The following is a 26,687-nucleotide window of genomic DNA, read 5'->3' as shown; positions in this document are numbered from 1 at the left end:
ACAAGATGCAGCCCCAGTTACTTCCTGTCCCCAGAGCCCAGCACCACGCCAGGCACCCAGGAGGTCAAGAAAAGGTATGCAGATTTTTTAAATCAAAGAATTAGACTTGCAACGAGGTCAGTCGTCCCACGGACGGCTTTATTTTACAGTCAAGTTACTTATTTAAAAAAAAACATTTGGGCCATTTTTTTTTTTTTTACAGTGAACAATTCTATATACACATTATAAACATTGATATAAAACAGTATCTACAATCTACTTACATTTAATTAAGCTGTGACTTCTAGTTCATCTGCGATTAATTTTAGTCAGGTCAGTTTCTCTGCTTGAATTGGGAGGTACTATCCCCTTAACACCTTGGTCAAACAGGTACTAAGTGATAGTGCAAAACAAGCATTTAAGATTCTTATCAGCTATATCTCCGACAAAAAGAACACACATCTCTGAGACAAGAGCTCTGAAATGGTTTTGGATTTAAGACGCCAGTATAAGAATGTCATATAAAAGTAAAGAATGTTTTCATTTTAAAATACTCCAAGGCTGCCTGAAATGTAGGCACCTCTGGATTTGGGGTATCCCTTTGCCTTTCCATTAAGTGGGAGATACACAGATTACAGAAAAGACATTCAAGAAGGTCCTATTAAAACCTTTAAAGCTGTAACTTAAAAATTTAAATTTAACAAAATTACTTTTTTATAAATAGTGAAAACAACTTATTTTTTTTTAAAGGGGGATGAATTTAATCACTACAATGTCACTTTATGAAAACCACCTAAGATCGGTACATAAACTATTTGTTAAGTCAAAATCAAGGTCTCCATGTAGGTTTGTTAACTGAGCAGTGCACCAAATATTTTTAGGTTTCCAGAATACCAGAAAATTGATTCCCTTTCTTATATAGCCTTCCAGTTCTTCTATGAAGATTTTCTGTAGCAAAATATTATTCCTAAATCCAGTTTTCTGAACATGCCAATGCCAGTGGTCATCATCCAGCATTAAAATAGCCTTTATCGCCCTCAATGTCCACTTCCTGATCAGAATCCTCTGAAATCTCTGATTCAAGGTCTTCCTGGGAGGCAGGGGAGGGCGAACATTGAGAGCTATCCAAAGAAGCACCTTTATTCTGTTCACTGGGCAAATCTTGCCTCTGATCACAGGAACTGTCCAAACTTTCCAGTTCTTCTTTTTTATTGCTTTGAGGGTTCTCCTGAATAAAAGAAATGAAAATGGAGATTGGAAGGATCATAAAATATGGATAGTGAGAGGAATATATCAAAATGTTTCCTCATCTGATTCCATCTTTTAATTTTTAGTTTACTGTTTTTAGTTTATAATCTTATTCAGGAGATACATACTTGTGCTTTTCTCTCACTTTGTAAGAAAAGTTTGTCATATCAAAGATTATATGCTTAAAAGATGAGAACCAATCATGAATATAAGTGTGATATATTACACCAATTGAACATGAATTCTGGTTACTTAACACCAGCCCAGACCCATGGTTTCAATATTCTCAAAAGTTTAAGGGGGAAAGAAAATCCGATCTCTACAGATACACCTTAACTTCATTCTTTAAATATTTAAACACCTTGCCAATTAACAGTCTTTCCGACATTTTAAAAATAAGAATGCTAAATGGTGAATTAAGAATAAAGTTTCAAAATTATTAGACTGGATTTTTTTCATTCATTTTCTGGAGCAAATTTATAAACATCTACATGTGTAAATGTATAACAAGTTAAAAAATCATGGCAAAGAAAAAAATGTGTATCTGGAAGAAGGCTGCCAACTGAGAACGTAGACAATTAGCTACAATTTACTTAAAATCTGGGGCAAATTTCTGGGAAATATCCCCATATTACATAGAAACCACTATTTTTAAGGTCTCTGGTAAACTAGAGTCAAGCCTTTGACCAAGAACTATTAAGTATATAAGCTAGTGAATTTTTAATCCTATGCTTGTCTAAAATGCATATAAATACTACACAGAAATATTACAACATCTATTTGTTATATAGTTGCAAGCCTATAGTCTCAACAAATAGATGTACAAGGTCACAAATTGAGAGTGAATCTGCAAATATTTAAATCACATTACAGTAATGAAATTACAGGAATTTTATTTTCTATTTCAAAATATTCTTTGGGACACTTTCTTTTTAATGAAAAAGTAATGATCAGTAAATTTTAAAATCCACTTTGCTTTAAATTTCTCTACTCATTGTTTCAAAGTATTTATTATAAACTGTATATATAATGACAAGTGAACAATTCAGCAATTATCAGATAACTATGGAGAATATATCCAGATTAGGATATCAAAAATGAATGTTTAGCTTTAAGTCAATAGACCTTCTTTTAAAAAACCAAATTAGCCTTTACTTTTTATCGCATATTGCGAAACAAGGTCACTGGAAGAAAGACTGTTAGAAAGTTTAAGCTACTTTTCAAACAGGCTTGAATATTTTCTTACAAGTTTTATATTTCATTTTAAGAGCTGGCATTAGATAGAAAATAATTTTTAAACTCCGTGACATTTAATTCTTCTAAAAAAACAGTGCAAACAAGACTTAAAGGTGTTTGTTTCTTTATATTTACCCTTGAGTTCTGCCTGGTTTTATTATGGCTGTGTAAATAAAAGAAACAATTTTCTCCCAAAGATAACTGCTTAAGTCATTTACTGTCAATTACTTTATCTTTCCTGCGTTAATTAGATAAACAACATATGGGATTTATAAAACAATTAGCTGGGGGTTTTACTAGCCAGTGTGTGAAAACCCAAGCATAATTGATATAGGAACCCCATTAGGTGCTTTTAGCATTACTGCCACCTGAGCAACTCATCCTGAATTTCAGCAGGACTATTTGTCTTTTTAATCAAGGTGAAGAGGTTAAATAGTCTCTTAAATGACTTTTGCATACAACCCATAACAGCCTTGCACTGAGATAACGTGATAAAAATATTTCCATAGAAACAGAACCATGTCCATACCTGTTTTAATCTCCTCCATTTAGCGCGTCTATTCTGAAACCAGGTTTTGACCTACAGAAAAGAGAGAAAGAAAACTTGCCACGAGCCCGCATCGGGACGTGCCAGAGGGCAGGGTGGCTCCTCGCCTCTCTCTCGGTGACCCGGCGACCCCTGCCCCAGAAGCCTTCCCTTCCCGGGAGGCGGCCCCAGGCCCCCGAACGAGCTCACCTGTCTCTCGCTGAGCTGCAGCATCTTGGCCAGACGCTTCCTTTCGGGCGGAGAGAGATATTTCTGCGTCTCGAACTTCTTCTCCAGCTCGATGGTCTGGTCGTTGGAGAACCTCACCTGGCCGCCTTTCCTTTTATGCAGAGGCCTCTGCAAGAAGGGGCTCCAGAGTAGAGGTTTGCCTGCGGGCGGAAAGAGCGACATTCACCCACGGCCCTGGAGCGGCCTGGCCAGACCCGAGCTGCCGGGCCCAGGGGATGACAAAGGTTGGCCAGGAGGCCACCCAACCAGACACGTTCACATACACCCACCGGCAGGTGGACCTAACACGTTCCCATCAACACATAAACATACCCAAAGTCACACCCGACACCGCAGATGCACACAGCCTTGTACACACACACAGACGCACAGCCGTCACACCTAGAACTAAATCCAGACATATCTTTAACCCCGAAAAAAATGCGCACTACCTGCTGGTTTTACAATACCATGACCCTCTTTCACCAGTGGATCTCGGATTTATACATAACTTTTTGCCCCGTTGGATCTCCCTTGGTGGGCCGCGCTTTCGAACACCGGGTGTGTGCGTGTTGGAGAGGAGCGGGGCTGCTGCACCGCCGAGGCCTGGCTGCGCGGGAAGCGCTCCGGCCCGGCCGCCCGCATTAGGCCGCGCGAGGAGCCTCCAATCCTGGCTGGGGGAGCCGCGGCCTCCTCTGATTTCACACCCAGCCCGCGGGGGCGGCCAGTTAAAGCCACCCCATGGGCTATGGCAACATTTCCGTCAATGTGTTTCCTGTTGGTCTAGCTCGAAAAACCCTTTGCTTCCTCCTGCGCGGTCCCAGCAGTAACCCAAGGAAACTCAGGGCGCACTGTGAAAACGTTAGCCCCCAGGTCCGGCCCGGCTGAGGGTCCAGCTCCAGCCCCGACAGGCGACCACAGCCAGGCTCGGGCCGCATCATCAAACCCTCGAGGCTGGAATCAGACAGGATAACAACTGAAAATCATAAAAAGATGAACTAAAAATACAATCCCCCTCCCTGTAACGGCGAGAAGGTAAGGTAGAGGGCCGAGCTAGAGGCCGCGCCATAATAATGGCGACATTAAAATGCTAATTAAGACGTTAATTGTTTTCAGGGTCCCTACTGAAGCTTCTAATAACAGAGTTCATTTAAAACTCTAGAGGCGCCCCGTTTCCTTATTTACCCTAGGGCTCCAGACCTCGAAGGCGCCAAGGGTCACCCACAGCGCGGACCACGGGCGGCTTATTTCTTAGGCCGCACAGCGAGGGGACAAGCCCCGAAGTTCTGGAATATATGCCCTATGTGTCCCTGCTTCCCTTCCTAACTGGCGACCAGCAGCTGCTGCTTCCTACTCCCAAAGTAGTGTCGGTCGGTGTGTCCGTCAGTGTGCAGGCCTGCACCTCAACGCTTTGAAAGCTAGCATTGTTTTTTCGAGATTTTGCTTGCGTCAGGCTTCAGACTGGTGCAAAACAGCCTCGAAAAAAAAAATAGGAAGCAACTGGTTATTTTAGCTGCCATAAAGTCACATCCCACACAGAGGAAATGAACAATATCAGAAAAACGGATCCCGGCTATCAGAAGTCGAGTGTTTCCTGAATTTGTCTGTATTGAGGATGTCGATAAAATAATCAGCAGCGTGCACTACTCCGGGGGAAGGGTCTGCTTCATGCAGCCAGGAAAACACTTAACAGCTTCTGAAACCAGATTTACTCCTATCGAGAACTCAAGATTTCCTGTATGAACGGAAAGGGTCAGGCTCTTTCACTGCACAAGCCTGTTGAACCAGGTCCAGCCCCGTAGTCACCCGGGCCCGGCTGCCCCACGGGGGCCGGCCCAGGCGCCTCGACGCCCCTTTCCCCATCCCTCCCGCTAAGGGAGCCCCACCCCGGGTGACACGCGCGGTCCACGGCTGCTCTCGCCGCGAGGTCTATCGCCGGCCCGCGGGCCCCGACGCCTGCAAGGTGCAGGAAAACCAATCTGAGTCACGGTGCGGTCAGCCCCGGCCGCGCGCCTCCTGTCGCCGCGCGTGACCCACAGCCTTTTTTCCATCGCTTTTGCCACAGCCGTCTACGGCCTGGCCCCTTCGCCCCCTTGGCCTCCCCGGGGCTGCCACCTGCCGGGTGGCGCCTCCTCACCCCCACCCTCGCCCGGCCGCCTTACCCAGGGGGTCGTGGCGGAGCAGGGCGTGCGTGTAGTCGTTCACCGTCCGCGGGAAGGGGTAGAGAGGGCCCCCGAAGCCGCCGGGTCCGTAGGCAGCGGCCAGTGCGGCGGCGGAGTGGTGCGAGAAGGCGGGGTGGATCGGCGTGGGCTCGTACACCGGGGTCCGGTAGGGGGACACGAGGCTGGTGAAGGAGGAGTTGGGGGACGGCAGCGTGGGGGCGGGCGTGGGCGCGGCGGGCCCGCGGCCCAGGATGTCCTCGATGTAAAAGGGCGTCGGGTGTGCTGGCTGCAGCAGCGGCGTAGGCGCATACAGCGGCACCCCCACGGCGCCCGCCGCCGGCCCGGGGTGCGGGTACTGCATGGCTCCGCCGCGCTCCGGCCCTTCGCAGAGCTACTAGCTCGCGCCGCGGCGCTACATTTATCCGCGCTCCGCGCTCCCGGCGATAGGCTCCGCCGGCCGCGGGGTGGGGCCGCGCTTGCTGGCCCCTTCCTGCCGCCGGGCCCTGCGGCCAATGGCGCGGGGCCCCAGGAGCTGCCGCCCGCCCCCACCCCGGCCCGCCCTGCCGGCCGAGCTCCCCGCCCCTGGGACGCGCTTGCTCCCAGGCTCCGGGGACCTGGCTCCCTGGTTCCCCGCCGCCGCCGTCGCCCCTCGGGGCTCCAGGCACCCCGGCTGAGGACGCCCTCGAGGGAAGCCCGGGGCCGCGTGCGTCGGGGGAGGCGCGAGGAAGGCGGCCGCCTGGAGTGCGGGCTCCAGCGGCCCTGTCCGCGGTCCCGAGGCACCTCTGCCGAAATTCGGGAGCGCCGTCCGGCCCCGGGACCGGGGTGGCAGCAGGCGTTTCCAGGCGGGGAGCAGCGGGACTCGGCGGGAGCAGAGGCCGCTGGCCTAAGACGCCTTCCCAGTGGGTGCGCTCCCTGGATTAACAGTGGCGCTGGCTGTCACCCCGGCCGTCTCCCGAGCTCAGAGCGGGACAGCGCCCTGGGTTCCTAGGGCTGCTCCGCGGCCCTTAGCTGCGGCTCGGCGGGGTTCGGATGGCTGGCGTTCAGGTGCTGCGGGCTCTTGGCCGCTCCCCCCGGTTTCATTTGGAGGCCTCGGACTCAAGCCACTTCCGCGAGGATGCTGGCAGAAGCCGCACCGAGCAGCAATCAAGGGGAGACCCGGGTTCTACAGCGCCGGGCGGAGGCTGTGCAGTCTACAATCCAGTGGGGGCTGCTCCGTGTCTTTTCTGCCGGCTCTTGAGGGTCGCAGCTGCGCGCAGTCTGGCTCTCTGGTTTTGCACGTGTTTTCTATTGAGGCAGTCCCTACCGCTGGCCGGTATGGCCTCGGCTCTGTGCGGCTCCACTCGCCTGCGGGGCAAGGGGGCATTTTCTTGATTGACGCCCTCCTGCGGTCGTCACACCTCGCGGTGAGCGGTTTCTGCTAAGGTGCTCCATTAATCGTGGAAATGGAAAGACTTCCCAGCTTTTTCCCAGCTTTTTCTACTGAGACTTCTCAGGTTTTAAAGTTTATAATTTGGAACTATTTGTCCAAACGCAGCGGGACCACAGTAGGAAGAGGCGTGGACTGTGAGCCTGACCGCCTGTTCGAGTTTCACTTCGCACATTTTTGTTGAGCAACTAGTGTGTGCCAGCAGTGAAAAGGACAGATGTAGTCTCTCTCCTCACGGAGACAGGAAACAAATTTTAATACATGTATGTGCTAGGAAGGAGATGTACATAATGATCTAAAACCTGTAACAAGGGGACATCAGCTATCTGGGGGACATTAAGGAAGGGAAAAGCTTCCCAAGAATTGATGTTTGAAAAGTGAGTAGGTGTCAGCAAGCCCAGGGTGCTTTCACATTCCAAGTCCAGAGAACAGCATGTGAGCGTTGTTAGTTAATGCAACTTTCATCAAGTCACCATCCCTGAGTTTTTCTCACCTGAAACATTTGAGACTTGGCCTAAAGGCTCCTAATCTTTCTAGGGTAGTGTTAACAGGTATCTTTCAGAATCTAAGGACGAACAAGAGCTACAAGCCCAGACAAACTCAGAAATGTACTACACTGTCATTCGAGTTAAAGCATGTTGGGGGTAGGTAAGAATATAATTGCTCTATTATATAGTATATATAAATTATAATTTTATATATGATATAAACTATCTCTGGAAGGATAACGAACATTGGTTGACTATGAAGAAAAGGGTGGATTGGAGGGAACATGTATGGCTGTGAATATTTGGAGACTTGCACTAGATGGATGTATGACCTATTTGTCGTATAAGTAAGTCCTTGAAGAAGTGACTGATTCTAGGTCTAGGGCAAGAAAAGTACAAGGTAAGCTCAAAGACATCTTGTGCCAGAAACCGTGAAAAGAAAATAGGGACCACCTTGGAGTGGTTTCCATCGGCAAAATTTGGGGTGATTTAAGCTTTAAAAATACATTATAGATTTATACCACTTTGAATATAACAATTCGTGAGTCCATAGTGGTACTCAGAGGGGGAAACGTGCAGTGGATGTGAAAGCTGGAAGAATGCCAGCTAACAGATGCAGAAAAATTGGTACAATCAAAAAACGTAATAATTGGCCGGGCGCGGTGGCTCAAGCCCGTAATCCCAGCACTTTGGGAGGCCGAGACGGGCGGATCACGAGGTCAGGAGATCGAGAGACGATCCCGGCTAACACGGTGAAACCCCGTCTCTACTAAAAAATACAAAAAAAAAATTGCCGGGCGAGGTGGCGGGCGCCTGTAGTCCCAGCTACTCGGGAGGCTGAGGCAGGAGAATGGCGTAAACCCGGGAGGCGGAGCTTGCAGTGAGCTGAGATCCGGCCACTGCACTCCAGCCTGGGTGACAGAGCAAGACTCCGTCTCAAAAAAAAAAAAAAAAAAAAAAGTAATGATTCTTTCAAGAAAGTCATCATCAACTAACAAGTGAAATGTTGAGGATGAGGATTTTCACAAGGCCTCATAATATCATCCCAATTAACTGGATTCTAGATTTTAAAAAACTATAAAAGACATTGCTTTTTATGGGGGGAAAATGGGGACAAACTATGAAGTGTATGTTAGTTGACATTATTAATCTTCTTTTAGATATGATATTGGTATTGTAAGTTACTTTGGAAAATGTCTGCGATCTTGGGAGTTGCAAGCTAAAGTGTTTAGGGGTGATGGGTCATATCTGCAGCTTACTTTCATATGCTTCAATATATACATATATGTGCACACACATCTACATGTATATTTATACACACATATCTATGTATATGCACATATATGTATATATAAAGAGGGAGATATCACAGGTTCAGTTCCAGACCACTTCAATAAATAAACATAGCAATAAAGCAAGTCACATGAATTCGTTGGTTTCCCAGTGCATATAAAGGAGGTTATCTTTATACTGTATTCAGTGTTCAATAGCATTATGTCTGAAAAAACAATGTACATACCTTAATTTAAAAATACTTTGTTACTAAAAAAATTGCTAACTATCGGCAAGGGGTGTTAGCTCATGCCTGTAATCCTAGTACTTTGGGAGGCCAAGGCCAGCGGATCACTTGAGGTCATGAGTTCAAGACCAGCCTGGCCAATATAGTAAAACCCCCGTGTCTACTAAAAATACAAAAATTAGGCGGAAATTGCTTGAATCCGGGAGGAAGAGGTTGCAGTGAGCTGAGATCATGCTACTACACTCCAGCCTGGGCAACAGAATGAGACTCCATCTCAAAAAAAAAGAAAAAATTGCTAACAATCATCTGTGCCTTCAGCAAGTCATAATCTTTTTGCTTTTGAGGGATGTTGCCTTGATGTGGATGACTGCAGGGTGGGAGGCACAGAAGGTTGGGGTGGCTGTGGCAACTCCTTAAAGACAACAATGAAGTTTGCCACATCTATTGACTGCTCCATTCATAAAAGATTTCTCTGTAGCATGTGGTGATGTTTGATAGCATTTTTATCCACAGTAGAACTTTCAAAATCGGAGTTCATTTTCTCAAACCCTGTGCTGCTCTATCAAGTGTGGTTGTGTAATAGTCTCTCTCTTTTTTGTCCTTTTTTTTTCCTTTTTGTAGAGAATGGAGTCTCACTACATTGCCCAGGCAGGTCTCGAACTACTGGGCTCAAGCTATTCTCCTGCCTCTGCCTCCCTAAATGGATTACAGGCATGAACCATTGCATCCAGCTATGTAATATTCTAAATCCTTTGTTGTCATTTCAATAATGTTCACAGCATATTCAGCAGAAGTAGATTCCATCTCAAAAAAACACTTTCTTTGCTCATCCGTAAGAAGTAACTCCTCGTCATTCAAGTTGTATCATGAGATTGCAGCAATTCAGTCACATCTTCAGGCTCCACTTCTATTTCTCTTGCTGTTTTCAGCACATATGCAATTACTTTCTCCACCGAAATCTTGAACCCCTCAAAGTCATCTGTGAGGGTTGGAATCAACTTCTTCCAAACTTCTGTTAATGTTGATATTTTTACCTCCTCCCATGAATCATGGCCTCTGGAGTGGTGAATCTTTTCCAGAAGGGTTTCACTTGACTTTGCCCACATCCATCAGAGGAATCACTATGGCAGCTATAGCCTTACAAAATGTATTTCTTAAGTAATAAGATTTGAAAATCAAAATCACTCTTTGATTCATGGCCTGCAGAATGGATGTTGTGTTAGCAGGCATGAAAACAACATTCATCTTTTTGTATATCTTCAGAGCTCTTGGGTGACCAGGTGCATTGTCAATGATCAGTAATAATTTGAAAGGCATATTTTTTTTTTCCTGAGCAGTAGATCTCAACAGTAGGCTTAAAATATTCAGTAAACCACACAGTAAAATGATGTGCTGCCATCTAGGCTTTGTTGTTTTATTTATAGGGCACAGGCAGAGTAGATGTAGCATAATTCTTAAGGGCCCTAGGATTTTCAGAATGGCCAATAAGCATTGCTTTCAACTTAAGTGTCAGCTGCATTAGCACCTAACAAGAGAGTCAGACTGTCCTTTGAAACTCTGAAGCCAGCATTGACTTCTCACTAGCTATGAAAGTCCTAGATGGCATCTTCTTCCAATAGAAGGCTTTTTGATCTACATGTAGAATCAGTTTAGTGTAGCCATGTTCATCAATGATCTTAGCTAGATCTTCTGGGTAATTTGCTGCACCTTTTCTATCAACATTTTCTGCTTTACCTTGCACTTTTATGTTATGGTGATGGCTTCCTTCTTTAAACCTCGTGAACCAACCTCATCTAATATCCACCATTTCTTCTGCAGCTTCCTCACCTTTCTCAGCCTTCATAGAATTGAAGAGAGTTGGGGCCTTGCTCTGGATTAGGCTTTCGTGTAAGGGAATGTTGTGGCTGGTTTAATCTTCTATCCAGACCACTTGCACTTTCTCCAGATCAGCAATAAGGCTGTTTCACTTCTTAGCATTCATTTGTTCATTGGAGTACCACCTTACATTTCCTTCAAGAACTCTTCCGTTGTGTTCACAGCTTGTCTAACTTCTGGTGGATCTTAACTTTCTACATGACCTCCTTGCTGAGCTTAATCATTTCTTGCTTTTGATTGAAAGAGACATGCGATTCTTGCTTTCCCTTGAACACTTAAGGGCTATTGTAGGGTTATTAATTTGCCCAATTTCAATATTGTTGTCTCTCAAGGAATAAGGAGGCCCAAGGAGAGAAGGAAAGAGACTGGGGAACAGCCTGTCAGTAGGACAGTCAGAACACACGACATTTATTAAGTTAGCCATCTTCTATGGGTGCAGTTTGTGGTGCCCCAAAATGATTACAGCAGTAACATCAAAGATCACTGATCACAGATCATCATTACAGATATAATAATAAATATTACAAGAATTACCCAAATGTTACACAAAGACATAAAATGGGCACATATTCTTGGGAAAATGGTGCCAATAGACTTGCTTGATGCAGGGGCGTCACAAAGCTTCAATTTGTAAAAAACGGTAGTATCTGCAAAGCACAATAAGGTGAAGCACAATAAAATGAGGCATGCCTGTATCGAGAATTATTAACTGGTGAATTTAGGCGAAGAGTATACAGGTATTTGTTTTACTATAATTTCAGGGTATATAAGTATTTGTTATACTCTAATTTTAGCTTTTTTATAATTACACATAGTAATTAAATTACCATAATTCCTATAGATTTGAAAGTTTTCAATGTAAAAATGAGAAAAAAATGAAAACACCATTTCTTTTTTTAAATCTCAAATTCCTTTTTACCATCCTTTTTTTTTTTTTTTTTTTTTTTGTGACGGAGTCTTGCTCTGTCACCCAGGCTGGAGTGCAGTGGCGCCATCTTGGCTCACTGCAAGCTCTGCCTTCCAGGTTCACGCCATTCTCCTGCCTCAGCCTCCCAAATAGCTGGGGCTACAGGCGCCCGCCACCACACCCAGCTAATTCTTTTGTACTTTTAGTAGAGATGGGCTTTCACCGTATTAGCCAGGATGGTCTTGATCTCCTGACCTCATGATCCTCCCGTCTCGGCCTCCCAAAGTGCTGGCATTACAGGCATGAGCCACCATGCCCGGCCTACCATCCATTTTTTTAAAGGCAAAATGTTTTGAATAATTTGTGAAGATTGCGTACAATTTCAGGTAGTGCCTTGCCCCTGGAAACTATCAGTGAAGCGTTATTTGGGAATCATTGATCCCTCTGTGGGTCAGCTCCAATATTATGCCATCTCCACCAGTCATCATTCTCATGAATGGCCTGATGAATTCAATGTGCTCTTCTGTGTTCCAAGGACAGAGACAAGCTCTGGGGACCAAGAAAGAACAGTTATCTGAAATTCAAACCTACCTTCACAAGTTATGTTTGGGTCTTCAAAGATTGGGACCTCAGTAAACTAAGCAGAAAACTGTGCTTATTATTTTTCTCACAAAATGTTTCCCCCTTGTTTTTGTTGTTCTCCTTTTTCCTGCCCCTTCTACTCCGCAAGTAACAGATGATGACTCCAATTCATTTAATGCTTTCACAGTAAATCACTAGCCAGCCTTTATTCCCCATCTTCAGAAATAGTATGAGTTTATGGTACTGGTTTATTCTGTGCATGATTCAACCACCAGCCAAAAGATCTAAATCTACAAATCTTTTAAAAATATATATTAAAATGCTAGGGAAATAATCACTAGCATAGAATTATTAAATAATCACTAATAAAGGAAGCATCCTCTCTTTCTTTGATTTAGCCACAGATCCTGGGAAGTAGATGGAGATCTGAGAAGGCATTGGTAAAACATTCCAACTCAGCTACATAATTCTCACTGGCAAACTGAAGCACTTAATTCTGTTAAGCTATATAACACTACCTTTTCTACATCTAATCATCAGATCCATGTTCACTTAGCTAAAGTTAAAAAAAAAATTACAACCACATTTGTGAATGTCACATTTATTGAACTACATAATTTTTAATATCACTTGTGTACGTTTTATAGTTTGTTTTATTGTTTTAAAAGTCATTTGGGGCCCTAAAAGAACTAGATTTTTCCAAAGTTGTCCTTATGATTTTTTTTCACACAGTCAGAACTAATAAAACAAAACTGTTCTAGCTATTTAATTCAAAATCTCTTGGAGTTTCAATATTTTTTCTCTGCTGGATACTAAAACCAATAAAGCTACATGAGATTTTAATTATATTCTGAATTAAACAAGACTTTCTCCAAAAATTTGGCCCCATTTATTTTAGCCATTGCTGTTGTGCAAAAGACCAAATTTGTAAGAAGGTTCTTGTAATTTATCTAGAAGGAATTTAGGTAAACGTTTTGCAACTTACTTTTAATAAATATATGTAGAGGTAAAAATTCAAGTTAGCTATAGCTTGAAAGCATCAGTGGATTTTATTATAACAACTTGGTTCTATTTATACTTACACTAAGTTTTATCTTCAACTGTTGGGATGACTAAAGCATTTATTGAATTTCATATCAAATCATATATTTTTCAAATATTTGACAAAATCTAGTTAGTGCTTTAGTGGTTTACTAATTTACAAAATACTAACCTAATCAAACAGAAATGCCTCATCCACATCATAAATGGAATCAGAGCCCTGAAATACATAAGCAGTAGGCATCATGACATTGCTTCAGTGATGTTCTTTTTCCAATTTTTTTTTTTTTTTTTTTTTTTTTGAGATGGAGTCTTGCTCTGTCACCCAGGCTGGAGTGCAATGGCGTGATCTTGGCTCACTGCAACCTCCACCTCCTGCATTCAAGCAATTCTCCTGCCTCAGCCTCCCGAGTAGCTGGGATTACAGGTACTGGCTAATTTTTGTATTTTTAGTAGAGATGAAGTTTTGCCATGTTGGCCAGGCTAGTCTTGAACACCTGGCCTCAGGTGATCCACCAGTCTCAGCCTCCCAAAGTGCTGGGATTACACGCATGAGCCACCATGCCTAGCCTTTTTCCACATTTTACATACTACAAGGTGCATCACATACCACTGTCATGTGGGTGAATTTTACTGACCATGGAGCTTTAGGTAGAGCTTTAGGTAACTGCTCAATTTAAAAAGTGATGAAGAATTCAATAATAAAAAGAGCACCCAGTTCTTTAAATGGGCTAAAGGTCTGAATAGATACTTCTCCAAAGAAGATATACAAATAGCCAATAAGCACATGAAAAAATATTCAATGTCATTAGTCATCAGGGAAATGCAAATCAAAACCACAATGAGATGCCACTTCACATCCACTAGGATAGCTATAATAATTTTAAAAACACAAGTGTTGGTGAGGATGTGGAGATTTGGAACCCCATGCTTTGCTAATTGCAATGTAAAATGAAGCAGCAGCTTGGAAAAGCAGTCTGGCAATGCCTGAAAAGTTTAAACATAATGTTACCACATGACCCAATGATTCTATTCTTGGGTATATTCCCACAAAATGAAAACATGTGTCCACACAAAAACTCGTTCACTAATGTTCACAGCAGAATTATTTATAATAGCCAAAAAGTGGAAACAACCCAAATGTCCCTCAAATGATGAATGTATATGTTCAAAGTGGTATATCCATACAATGGAATATTATTTGGTAATAAAAAGATACATCTGATACATGGATGAACTTTGAAAAGATTTATTTTCAAAAGAAGTCAAATGCAAAAGCCCACATATTATATGTATCTTTCAAGTTTGTCCAGCCCACGGCCCATGGGTCGCATGTGGCCCAGGATGGCTTTGAATGCAGTCCATCACAGATTCGGAAACTTTCTTAAAACATGATGAGATTTTTTGTGATTTTTTTTATTTTTTATTTTTTATTTTTTTAGCTCATCAGCAATCGTTAGTGTTAGTGTATTTTAGTGTGGCCCAAGATAGTTCCTCTTCCAGTGTGGCCCAGGGAAGCCAAAAGATTGGACACCCCTGCTGTATATGAGATGTTCAGAATAGGCAAATGTGTAGAAATGAAAAGTGGAATAGTGTTTGCCAAGGCTGAGGAGGTTGGGGATAAATGAAGGGTGACTGCTGGTGGATACAGGGTTTCTTTCTGGAGTGATGAAAATGTTCTAACAGTTATTGTGGTGGTTGTTACATAGCTTTGTGAATAGCTTTAATAACACTTTTTCTTCTTTTTTTTTTTTTTTTGTTTTTTGAGACAGGGCGGAGTTCACTCTGTTACCCAGGCTGGAGTGCAGTGGCATGATCTTGGCTCACTGCAACCTCTGCTTCCCAGATTCAAGCAAGTCTCCTGCCTCAGCCTCCCAAGTAGCTGAGATTACTGGTGTGCGCTACCACACCCAACTAATTTTTGTGTTTTTGGTGGAGACGGGGTTTCACCATCTTGCCCAGGCTGGTCTCGAACTCCTAACCTCAGGTAATCCACCCACCTCAGCCTCCCAAAGTGCTGGGATTACAGACATGAGCCACCACACCCGGCCAAAAAAAAACTTTAAATGAGTAAATTTTATGATATGTGAATTATATCTCAATACAACTGGTAGGTTTGGTTCTTTTTTTTTTTTTTTTTTTTTTTTTTTTTTTGTGACGGAGTCTCCCTCTGTCACCCAGGCTAGAGTGCAGTGGCGTGATATCAGCTCACTGCAACCTCTGCCTCCCAGGCTCAAGTGATTCTTGTGCCTCAGCCTCCCGAGTAGCTGGGACTACAGGCCTGTGCCACCATGCCCAGCTCATTTTTGTATTTTTAGTCGAGATGGGGTTTCATCATGTTGGCCAGGCTGGTCTCAAACTCCTGTCCTCAAGTGATTGGCCTGTCTCAACTTCCCAAAATGCTGGGATTACAGGTTTGAGCCACCACACCCAGCCTCTACGTAGTTTTTTTTTTAGACGATGAAAGGATATCATATGAAAGCCAGTAATGTACCCTATAATAATTTTAAACGAGGGTTACAATATCAGAAGTGAGATTTCTACATATAATCTAAATCTGTAGATATACAGCCAAACTCCTAGGCAACAAGTCCTGAGAAAGTACTATCAACATCTTTTTTTGGCGGGGGATGGAGTTTCAGTTTTGTTGGAGTGCCCAGGCTGGAGTGCAGTGGCGTGATCTCAGCTCACTGCAACCTCCACCTCCCGGGTCCGAGTGATTCTCCTGCCTCAGCCTCCAGAGTAGCTGGGATTACAGATGCCCACCACCATGCCTGGCTAATTTTTGTATTTTTAGTAGAGACGGGGTTTCACCATGTTGGCCAGGGTGGTCTCAAACTCCTGACCTCAGGTGATCCGCCAGCCTCAGCCTCCCAAAGTACTGGGATTACAAGCGCAAGTCACCTCGCCTGGCCGTTTTTTGTTTCTTGAGACAGGATCTCTCTCTGTTGCCCAGGCTGGAGTGCAGTGGCATGATCTCGGCTCACTGCAACCTCTGACTCCCAGGTTCAAGCAATTCCCCTGTCTCAGCCTCCTGAGTAGCTGGGATTACAGGTGCATGCCACCACAGCCAGGGTAATTTTTTATTTTTAGTAGAGATGGGGTTTCACCATATTGGTCAGGCTAGTCTCAAATTCCCGACCTCAGGTGATCTGCCAGCCTCAGCCTCTCAAAGTGCTGGGATTACAGGTATGAGCCACCACACCTGGCCGGTACTATTAATCTCAATGATAAACCAGGACTCATGCTGTCTGGACCATGGACACCTCTATTCAAGAGGAACAGCCTGCTCCTCTTGATCCTGTGCCTTTTAATTTGCATGTTTTTCGCTAACCAGGTGCCCTTCTAATCACCACCGAGAAAGTAGGGGAAGAGGGACTTACTGCCAGAGATCTCAAAGTCTATTGGAAAACCTGGAAGCCAGTCCAAATTCTGTTCCTGATTTTAAAATTTTCACAATGTCCTCTCAGATCTTATGGCCACAAAATTCCACCATCCTTCACTTTAAGGAGCACTGTAAAGATTCCACTCTGAGAAAAGGAAAAGACAACAAATGTCACGATGCCAGGCCCACAAAGAAGTCGCAAGACCCGTGTTCTGTGGGGCTGCCAGTGTCAGAGAGAGCCCGGTTCAGACAGAGGTGGAAGGGAAGCAGTGTGGACTTTCTAAGTATGGGGATCTATGAGAGCTGAGGATGGCTGCCTCCTAGAAAAACAGAGGCTTCATGGTAAAGACATTGTGAATTAACCTACAGGAACTCACCCTTCCGTTCCTTAAGGACTTCATCTCGTTTCAAACATAAGCTGCCTTCCCAAGACACATGTTTCCCCCAGACGTGAAATGGGCCTGAAACACTGAATTATTTAAGATTGGCTTATCGCTGGCCAGGCACGGTGGCTCATGCCTGTAATCCCAGCACTTTGGGAGGCTGAGGTGGGTGGATCACAAGGTCAGGAGTTCAAGACCAGCCTGGCCAACATGGTGAAACCCCGTCTCTACTCAAAATACAAAAATTAGCTGGGCGTGGTGACACACACCTGTAATCCCAGCTACTCGGGAGGCTGAGGCAGGAGAATGGTTTGAACCCAGGAGGCAGAAGTTGTGGTGAGCCGAGATCGTGCCACTGCACTCCAGGCTGGGTGATAGAGCAAGACTCCATCTCAAAAAAAAAAAAAAGATTGGCTTATTGAAGAAGTCTGAGGTCATTTGGAGAGGTGTGAGAGTGGTAGGAGAGATTGCCCATGCCAAGGTTTGACCCAAAAAGGAACTCCCTGACTGAAGTTACAGGCCTCACCAGAAACTGATAACATTGGTTGCTCAAAAGAGGGAAGCTGGTTGGTGGTGTAGACACAGTGGTGGAGAGAGGCAGGGCAGAATGAGATGGGAAATGGCTTTATGCTGCCACTTTTGTACTTTGTGAATTTTGAACCCAGTTTCTAAAAAGTATCTGGCATATAGTAGGTGCACAATAGGTATTTTTGAAAAGCTGCATGAATGGAGTCAAATAAACATGATTGTTTAAAACTTTTAGTTTCAGGGGTACATGTACAGGTTGGTTCTATAGATAAATCGCATGTTGCAGGGGTTTGGTGTACATATTATTTTGTCACCCAAGTAATAAGCATAGTACCCTTTAGGTACTATGTTTTTCAGTCCTCACCCTCCACCTTCGGTTAGACCCTGGCATCTATTGCTCCCTTCTTTATCTCAATGTTCAGCTCCTACTTATAAGTGAGAACGTGTGGTGTTTGGTTTTCTGATCCTGCATTAGTTTGCTTAGGTTAATGGCCTCCATCTCCATCCATGTTGCTGCAGAGAACATAATCTCATTCTTTGTTATGGCTGTGTACTATTCCATAGTGTATATGTACCACATTTTCTTTATCTACTCTACTTTGGATGGACATTTGGATTGATTCCTTGTCTTTGCTATTGTGAACAGTGCTGCAATGAACATGCAAGTGCATGCATCTTTATGGTAGAATGAGTTATATTTATTTGAGAATATACCCAATAATGGGTCACATGCAAACATGATTTTGAATTCAAGTCCCACCAATTTAACTGTGTGCTTTGATTAGTTTCCTCTTTTTTTTTTTTTTTTTTTTTTTTTTTGAGACAGTCTCACTCTATCGCCTAGGCTGGAGTGCAGTGGCATGATCTTGGTTCACTGAAACCTCTGCCTCCCAGGTTCAAGCAATTCTCCTGCCTCAGCCTCCCGAGTAGCTGGGACTACAGGTGTGCCCCACCACGCCCAGCTAATTTTTGTATTTTTAGTGGAGACGGGGTTTCACCATATTGGTCAGGCTGGTCTTGAACTCCTGACCTTGAGATCTGCCCGCCTCAGCCTCCTGAAGTGCTGGGATTACAAGTGTGTGCCACCAAGCCCAGCCTGATTAGTTTCTTAACTTCTTCGAGCCCCAGTGTCCTTCAGGTAGCATAGGGATGGTAATATCTTTCTCATAATAGTATTGTGATGATAAAATGAGTTGTTGCAGTAAATCACTAGCATAGAGTAAGCACTTAATAAATGGTAGTTGCTATGGTGATAATAATGCCAATGACAACTACAATAATGATAATGGAGAAAAGTAGCTCAAGGGGCTCTTCTAATTCTTTTATGGTAAAGTAGAGCATTTCTCTAGCAAATATTGCTTGAAATAAATGTGCCTTGTCTGAATTTTGGAAATCTGTTACTATAGGGAGGATTTCAGTTAGAAATTTACCCAGGGTCTATCGTGCTAGATGTAAATATCTAGTGGAGAATATAAATATTAATAGGACAAGGCTCCTGCCCTCAAGGAGCTTTGTTATAATGGTATTGGTAAATGAATGTCCTGAAAAGCTCCAGACTATCTGATTTTTGTTGGTGTTATTGTAGTGGATTTAATTATAATGAATATATAACATGAAGATTCAAGAGCTGGAAATTCAATGAATCTAATACTCTAGATTCTCTAGTCACTAGTGTGGCAATGTGCCAAATATCACATGGACAATAGTCTCATCTTCTTACCTGTGCTTAGCAACTGAATTTTTTGTATGGTGTTTATATATATTCCTGAATGTAGAAGGTAGTGTTACCCAGTAGTTAAAAGTATGGACTTTTCTCTAAACTTCCTAACTCTGTGACGTTCGGCAAGGCATTTACTCTTTCTCAGAGTGTTTTTTTATTGTTTTGTTTTGAGTTTAGCCTTTTAAAAAAAGGCCGGCTAATAATCACACTCGTATCATATGGTTTTAAAATGTTTAGCGCTATGCCTGACCCAGTAAGTTCTCTACTTCCTTCTGTTTGAGGAGAGTCGAATAAATTTTGCCCAGTGGCAGAAAAATAGCTGTAGAAAAAACTAGTTCAGGCCAGGCATGGTGGCTCATGCCTGTAATCCCAGCAATCTGGGAGGCTGAAGCAGGAGCATCTTTTGAGCTCAGAAGTTCAGACTAACTTGGGCAACATGGTGAAACCCCATCTCTACGAAAACAAAAACAAACAAAAAACCCAAAAACCTTAGCTCAGCCCATCTTTCCTTCTCCCATGTTTAAGGGCAAACAATTTTTTGGTTGATTGATTTTTTAACTTCATAAACTATGCAAATGCTATGAGTTGAATGTATCCCACAAAGTTTTGTGTTGTAAATGTAATCACCTAATGCAACAGTGTTGAGAGATGGGATGTGTAAAAGGTAATTAGGTCATGAATGATCTGCCCTCATGAATGGATTAAGGTTGTTATTATGGGAGTGGATTCATTGTCGAGATAGTGGGTTTGTTATAAAATCGAGTCAGCCCTCTCTCATCCTTTCCCACTCTCTCATCTTCCACCATGGGATGATGCAGCAGGAAAGCCCTCATTAGATGCTGGCACCTTCATATTGGACTTTCCAGGCTCCAGAACTCAAAAGTTTGGGAGCTAAATACATTTTTTCTTTATAAGTTACTTAGTCTTCAGATATTCTGTTACAGCAGCACAAAATGGACCAAGACAGAAAACTGGTACCAAGAAGCAGGGCTGATGCTATAACAAATGCCTGAAAATGTGGAAGCAAGTTTGGAACCGGGTAATGCATACAGGCTGGAAGAATTTGGAAGAGCAGGCTAGAAAACACCTAGACTGCCATGAGTGGAGCACTAAGGGCAATTCTCAAGAAGGCTCAGAAGAAGAGAAAAGCTGTTGGCAAAGTTTGGACCTTCCTAGAGATTACTAGAGTGATGTTGCTTAGAATGTTCATAGAAATATGGACAGTAGTCCAGGCTCAGTGGCTCATGCCTGTAATCCCAACACTTTGGGAGCCCAAGGTGGGTGGATCACCTGAGGTCAGAAGTTCGAGACCAGCCTTACCAATATGGTGAAACCCTGTCTCTACTAAAAATACAAAAATCAGTTGGGCATGGTGGTGTGTGCCTGTAATCCCAGCTACTCGAGAGGCTGAGGCAGGAGAATCGCTTAAACCTGGGAGGCAGAGGTTGCAGTGAGCCCAGATCACACCACTGCACTCCAGCCTGGGAGACAGAGTGAGACTCTGTCTCAAAAAAAGAAAAGAAAAAATATGGACAATGAAGGCCATTCTGATGGGGTCTCAGATAGAAATGAGGAATAAGATATTGCAAACTGGAGTAAAGACCATCCTTCTGGCCGGGCGCGGTGGCTCACGCCTGTAATCCCAGCACTTTGGGAGGCCGAGGCGGGCGGATCACAAGGTCAGGAGATCGAGACCACGGTGAAACCCCGTCTCTACTAAAAATACAAAAAATTAGCCGGGCGCGGTTGTGGGCGCCTGTAGTCCCAGCTACTCGGGAGGCTGAGGCAGGAGAATGGCGTGAACCCGGGAGGCGGAGCTTGCAGTGAGCCGAGATCGCGCCACTGCACTCCAGCCTGGGCGACAGTGCGAGACTCCGTCTCAAAAAAAAAAAAAAAAAAAAAAAAGACCATCCTTCTTATACCGTTGCAAAGAACTTGATAGAATTTCATCCATGTCCTAGGGCTTTGTGGAAGGCAGAACTTGAGTGTGATGAACTATTAATAGAATATCTGGGCTGGGCACGGTGGCTCATGCGTGTAATCCCAGCCCTTTCGGAGGCCGTGGCAGGTGGATCACCTGAGGTCAGGAGTTCAAGACCAGTCTAGCCAACATGGTGAAACCCTGTCTCTACTAATAATACAAAAAAATTAGCCAGGAGTGGTAGCATACACCTGTAATCCCAGCTAATTGTGAGACTGAGGCAGGAGAATTGCTTGAACCCAGGAGGTGGAGGTTGCAGTGAGCCAAGATTGTGCCATTGCACTCCAACCTGGGTGACAAGAGCGAAACTCCATCTCAAAAAAATAAACAACAATAAAAAATAAATAGAATATCTCGTGGAAAAATCTCTAAGATGCAAAATATTGAAGGAGCTTCGTGGCTACTTTTAACTGCATGTAGTAAGATATGAGAGGATAGAAAGAATTTTTTTACTCCCACCAAGGAACTGATGGAAATAGTTAATTTCATTTCTTTCTTTTCCTTTTTTGAGATGGAGTCTGGCTCTGTCGCTCAAGCTAGAGTGCTGTGGCGCCATCTCAGCTCAGCTCACTTGAACCTCCCAGGTTCAAGCGATTCTCCTGCCTCAGCCTCCTGAGTAGCTGAGATTACTGGCGTGCAGCACCACGCCTGGCTAATTTTTGTAATTTTAGTAGAGACAGGGTTTCACCATGTTGGCCAGGATAGTCTCAAACTCCTGGCTTCAAGTGATCCACCTACCTCAGCCTCCCAAAGTGCTGGGATTACAGGCGTGAGCCATGGCGCCAGGCCTGATGAGAAATAATTTAAAGATTGAATGTATCACTAAAAGGGAAGCAGAGCAGAAAGATTTAGAAAATTCACGGCCTGTCCTGGTAAAGAGTGAAAAGGCGTCTTCAGGAGAGCAAACCAAGGCCATGGCCAAGCAACAATTTGCTAAAGAGATTAGTAGGACTAGAGGAAAACCAGGTTCCGTTTATTAAGGCAAAGGAAGGATGATCGCAGAGGCATTTCAGAGCTCTTTAAGACAAGCAGGGGCCTTGAGGGCGAGGTTTCCAGAGAGGCCCCTGTGAAACCTCAACATTTGCTGCCCTGTACTGACTCCTGCCCAGGAGTCAACTCCCACCCAGGAGTTCGAGGCTGCAGTGAGCTGTAATCACACCACTGTACTCCAGCCTGAGCAACAGAGCAAGATGCTTGTCTCAAAAGAAAAGAAACACCCTCTAGCAACCTAGCCCCCCACCACACTACTGAAAACCAGAAAGAGAACACTTTGAAGACAACCAAAAACAGAAGGCACATTAAATGCAGAGGAATGAAGATAAGAATTATACCAGGTTTTTCATTAAAACTGTGCAAACCAGAAGACAATAAAGTGACATTTAAAAAATATTGAAAAAACCCACTTTTAACCAGAGTTCTATACTCAATGAAAATACTTTTCAAAAATGAAGGCAAAATAAATACTTCCTTAGAAAACAAACCAAACAATTTATTACCAACAGTCCTGTACTATAAGAAATATTGGCCAGGCATGGTGGCTCCCACCTGTAATCCCAGCACTTTGGGAGGCTGAGGCGGGTGGATCACCTGAGTTCGGGAGTTCAAGACCAGCCTGACCAACATGGAGAAGCCCATCTGTACTAAAAATACAAAAATTAGCCAGGCGTGGTGGTGCATGCCTGTAATCCCAGCTACTCAGGAGGCTGAGGCAGGAGAATTGCTTGAATCCAGGAGGTGGAGGTTGTGGTGAGCTGAAATCGCACCATTGCACTCCAGCCTGGGCAACAAGAGTGAAAGTGAAACTCCATCTCAAAAAAAAAAGAAAAAAGAAAGAAAGAAAGAAAAGAAATGTTAAAAGGAGTTCTTAGGCCAGGCGTGGTCGTTCCCGTCTGTAATCCCAGCACTTTGGGAGGCCAAGGTGGATCACTTGAGCCCAGGAGTTTGAGACCAGTCTGGGCAATATAGTGAGACCTTGTCTCTACAAAAAAAAAAAAAAAGGAAAGAAGTAGCCAGGCATGGTGGCGCACACCTGTAGTCCCAGCTCCTTGGGAGGCTGGGGTGGGAGGACTGCTTGAGCCCAAAAGGTAGAGGCTGCAGTGAGCTGTGACTGTGCCACTACACTCTAGCCTGGGTGACAAAGCAAGAGCTTGCCTCAAAAAAAAAAAAGGAAGTTCTTTAAGCAAGAGGAATATGATAGCACAGAATCTGGTATTACACACAAAGCAAAGAAATCTACACACAAAAAATGAAGATTTCTGGAAATGACTAAAATTACATATAAAAACTTTTTTACTTTTATTTTTGATCTCTAAAAATTATTGACTTTCAAAAAGAAATATAGTGGAATGTATTGTGGGTTTATTGCAAATTTATAAATAAAAGCAATCATAGAAAAGATTAAAGAGAATAATTGAAAGTGTACTGTTATTAGGTTCTTCTTTTTTTTTTTTTTGAGACGAAGTTTCGCTCTTGTCGCCCAGGCTGGAGTGTAATAGGGCGATCTCAGCTCACTGCAATCTCCGCTACCCAGGTTCAAACAATTCTCCTGCCTCAGCCTCCCGAGTAGCTGGGATTACAAGTGTCTGCCACCATGTCCGGCTACTTTTTTTATTTTTAATAGAAACGGGGTTTCACCACGTTGGCCAGGCTGGTCTCGAACTCCTGACCTCAGGTGACTGCCTGCCTTGGCCTCCCAAAATGCTGGGATTACAGGCATGAGCCACTGTGCCCAGCAGATAGTCTTTTTTATTATTATTAAAAATTTTTTTAAAAGAAAATAGTGTCCTATCGTATATCAAAGAGACATCAATATTGTTTGTAGAATTAATTAGCAGATATGACAAAGTTTTTAAATGTTACAATTTTAAAAACATTGTGCATCCGTAAAATACAGCTGTTTACACTCCTTAAAAAAAGAACCTGGTATACAGGCCGGGTGCAGTGGCTGACGCCTATAATCCCACCACTTTGGGAGGCTGAGGTGGGTGGATGACAAGGTCAGGAAATCGAGACCATCCTGGCCAACACGGCGAAACACCGTCTCTACTAAAAATACAAAAAATTAGCTGGGCGTGGTGGCAGGCGCCCTGTAGTCCCAGCTACTCGAGAGGCTGAGTCAGGAGAATCGCTTGAAATCAGGAGGCAGAGGTTGCAGTGAGCCGAGATCCTGCCATTGCACTCCAGCCTGGGCAATAGAGCAAGACTCCGTCTCAAAAAAAAGAAAAAAAGAAAAGAAAGAATCTGGTATACAAGAAGATAGCCCTTGATCCAAAACCAAGAGAAAAGACAATTAAAAAAATAAAAATAAAAAGCACCGGTGCGGTGGTGGGAGAGGTAACCGGCAGGAGCAGCACTGCCGCTGGGGCCTGGGGCTCACGAGCCTGACTTCCCGTCCGTCCCAAGCCCACTCGAGCCGCAGCCATGTCTGGGGAGGAGATGATTTTTGATCCTACTATGAGCAAAAAGAAAAAGAAGAAAAAGAAGCCTTTTATGTTAGATGAGGAAGGGGATACCCAAACTGAGAAAACCAGCCTTCAGAAACAAAACAAGTGGAGCCAGAGCCAAATGAGGACAAAGATTTGGAAGGTGATGAAGAGGGCACTGGGAAAAAAAGATGCTTCTGGTGATCTAGATGACTTGAACTTCTTTAATCAAAAGAAAAAGAAGAAAAAAACTAAAAAGATGTTTGATACTGATGAAGCTAAATAAAGCGTAAAGGATCTTAAGATTGAAAGTGATGTTCAAGCCGGGTACAGTGGCTCACGCCTGTAATCCCAGCACTTTGGGAGGCTGAGGCCGGCGGATCACCTAAGGTCAGGAGTTCGAGACCAGCCTGACCAACATGGTGAAACCCCATCTCTACTAAAAATACAAAAATTAGCCATGCATGGTGGCCGGCACCTGTAGTCCCAGCTACACGGGAATCTGAGGCAGAGAACTGCTTGAACCTGGGAGGCGGAGGTTACAGTGAGTCGAGATCGCATCACTGCACTCCAGCCTGGGTGACACAGAGTGACTCTGTCTCAAAAAAAAAAAAAAAAAAAAAGTGATGTTCAAGAACTAACTAAACCAGAGGATGACCGTGACATTATGCTTGGCAATAAAAAGAAGAAAAAGAAGGTCAAATTCCCAGATGAGGATGAAATACTAGAGAAAGATAAAGCTCTAGAAGATGAAGACAACAAAAAAGATGATGGTATCTCATTTGGTAATCAGACAGGCCCTGCTTGGGCAGGCTCAGAAAGAGACTACACATATGAGGAGCTACTGAATTGAGTGTTCAACATCACGAGGGAAAAGAATCCAGATCTGGTTGCTGGGGAGAAAAGGAAATTTGTCATGAAACCTCCACAGTTCGTCCGACTAGGAACCAAGAAAACTTGTCAACTTTACACATATCTGTAAACTATTACATCGTCAGCCCAAACATCTCCTGCATTTTTGTTGGCTGAATTGGATACAAGTAGTTCTATAGCTGGTAATAATCAACTTGTAATCAAAGGAAGATTCCAACAGAAACAGATAGAAAATGCCTTGAGAAGATATATCAAGGAATATGTCACTTGTCACATGTGCCGATTACTGGACACAATCCTGCAGAAGGACACGTGACTCTATTTCCTACAGTGCGAAACTTGTCATTCTAGATGTTCTGTTGCCAGCATCAAAACTGGCTTCCAGGCTGTCATGGGCAAGCGAGCAAAGCTCGGTGCCAAAGCTAACTAATTTGCTAATCACTGATTTTGCAAAGCGTGTTGTGGAGATGTGGCTGGACAGGTTTGCCATCAGAGTGGATGTACCATTGTATTAAAAGCAAGATTTAAAAAGCTGCCAAGATTTTTGGCGAGTGGTTGATTGATCTGAAGTCCTTGCAAGACGCTGATGCTCAAGCTGTTGACATACTCATTGTCTACTTTAACACCTATCAAAGAAACATGATATGGGGTAAGAAGGTGCTTTTTAAAAATCGTTCCTAGACTTCTGTAAAATGCAAGTTAAATTAAAGTTATTATAACAGTGAAAAAAAAAGCACCATACAGCTAATGGAGTTGTAAAACAAGATTTTGAGACAGGATCTTGCTCTGTATCTAGGCTGGCATGCAGTGGTGTGATTATATCTCACTGCAGCTTCAACTCTTGGGCTCAGGTGATCCTCCCACCTCAGCCTCCCAAGTAGCTAGGACTACAGGTGCATGTCACCACACCGGTGTAATTTTTAAAATTTTTGTAGAGACAAAAAGTCTCCCTATGTTGCCCAGGCTGGTCTTGAACTCCTGGCCTCAAGCAATCCTTCTACCTCGGCCACCCAAAGTGCAGGGATTATAGGCATGAGCCACCATGCCCAGCCCAAACAAAGTTTTTAAAACTTGAATTTTCAAAAACTTTAAAGACAAGATGGAGTACTTTGGCTGAAAACTATAAAAAGTAATTGGATGGAAATTCTAGAATTGAAAAATGCAAAAAAATTGTGAAC

General features: G+C 43.7%; 1 protein-coding gene and 1 pseudogene across 1 annotated transcript; one reads left to right on the top strand and one right to left on the bottom strand.

Moving 5' to 3' along the window:
- Positions 1-111: 111 nt before the first annotated feature.
- Positions 112-5,772, bottom strand: HHEX (hematopoietically expressed homeobox). Its single transcript, XM_005565955.5, has 4 exons — positions 5,380-5,772; positions 3,200-3,378; positions 2,993-3,043; positions 112-1,207 (listed from the first exon to the last, which is right to left on the bottom strand). Exons 1-4 carry the CDS (start codon positions 5,738-5,740, stop codon positions 986-988), a joined length of 813 nt encoding a protein of 270 aa, XP_005566012.1. The 5' UTR covers positions 5,741-5,772; the 3' UTR covers positions 112-985.
- An 18,847-nt stretch (positions 5,773-24,619) lies between these two features.
- On the top strand, positions 24,620-26,057 carry LOC141407714 (eukaryotic translation initiation factor 2 subunit 2-like; annotated as a pseudogene).
- Positions 26,058-26,687: the final 630 nt, after the last annotated feature.

This window comes from Macaca fascicularis, chromosome 9 (assembly GCF_037993035.2).
Source record: "Macaca fascicularis isolate 582-1 chromosome 9, T2T-MFA8v1.1".
NCBI classification, from domain to species: domain Eukaryota; kingdom Metazoa; phylum Chordata; class Mammalia; order Primates; family Cercopithecidae; genus Macaca; species Macaca fascicularis.
This window is presented reverse-complemented; position numbering and strand designations above follow the sequence as displayed.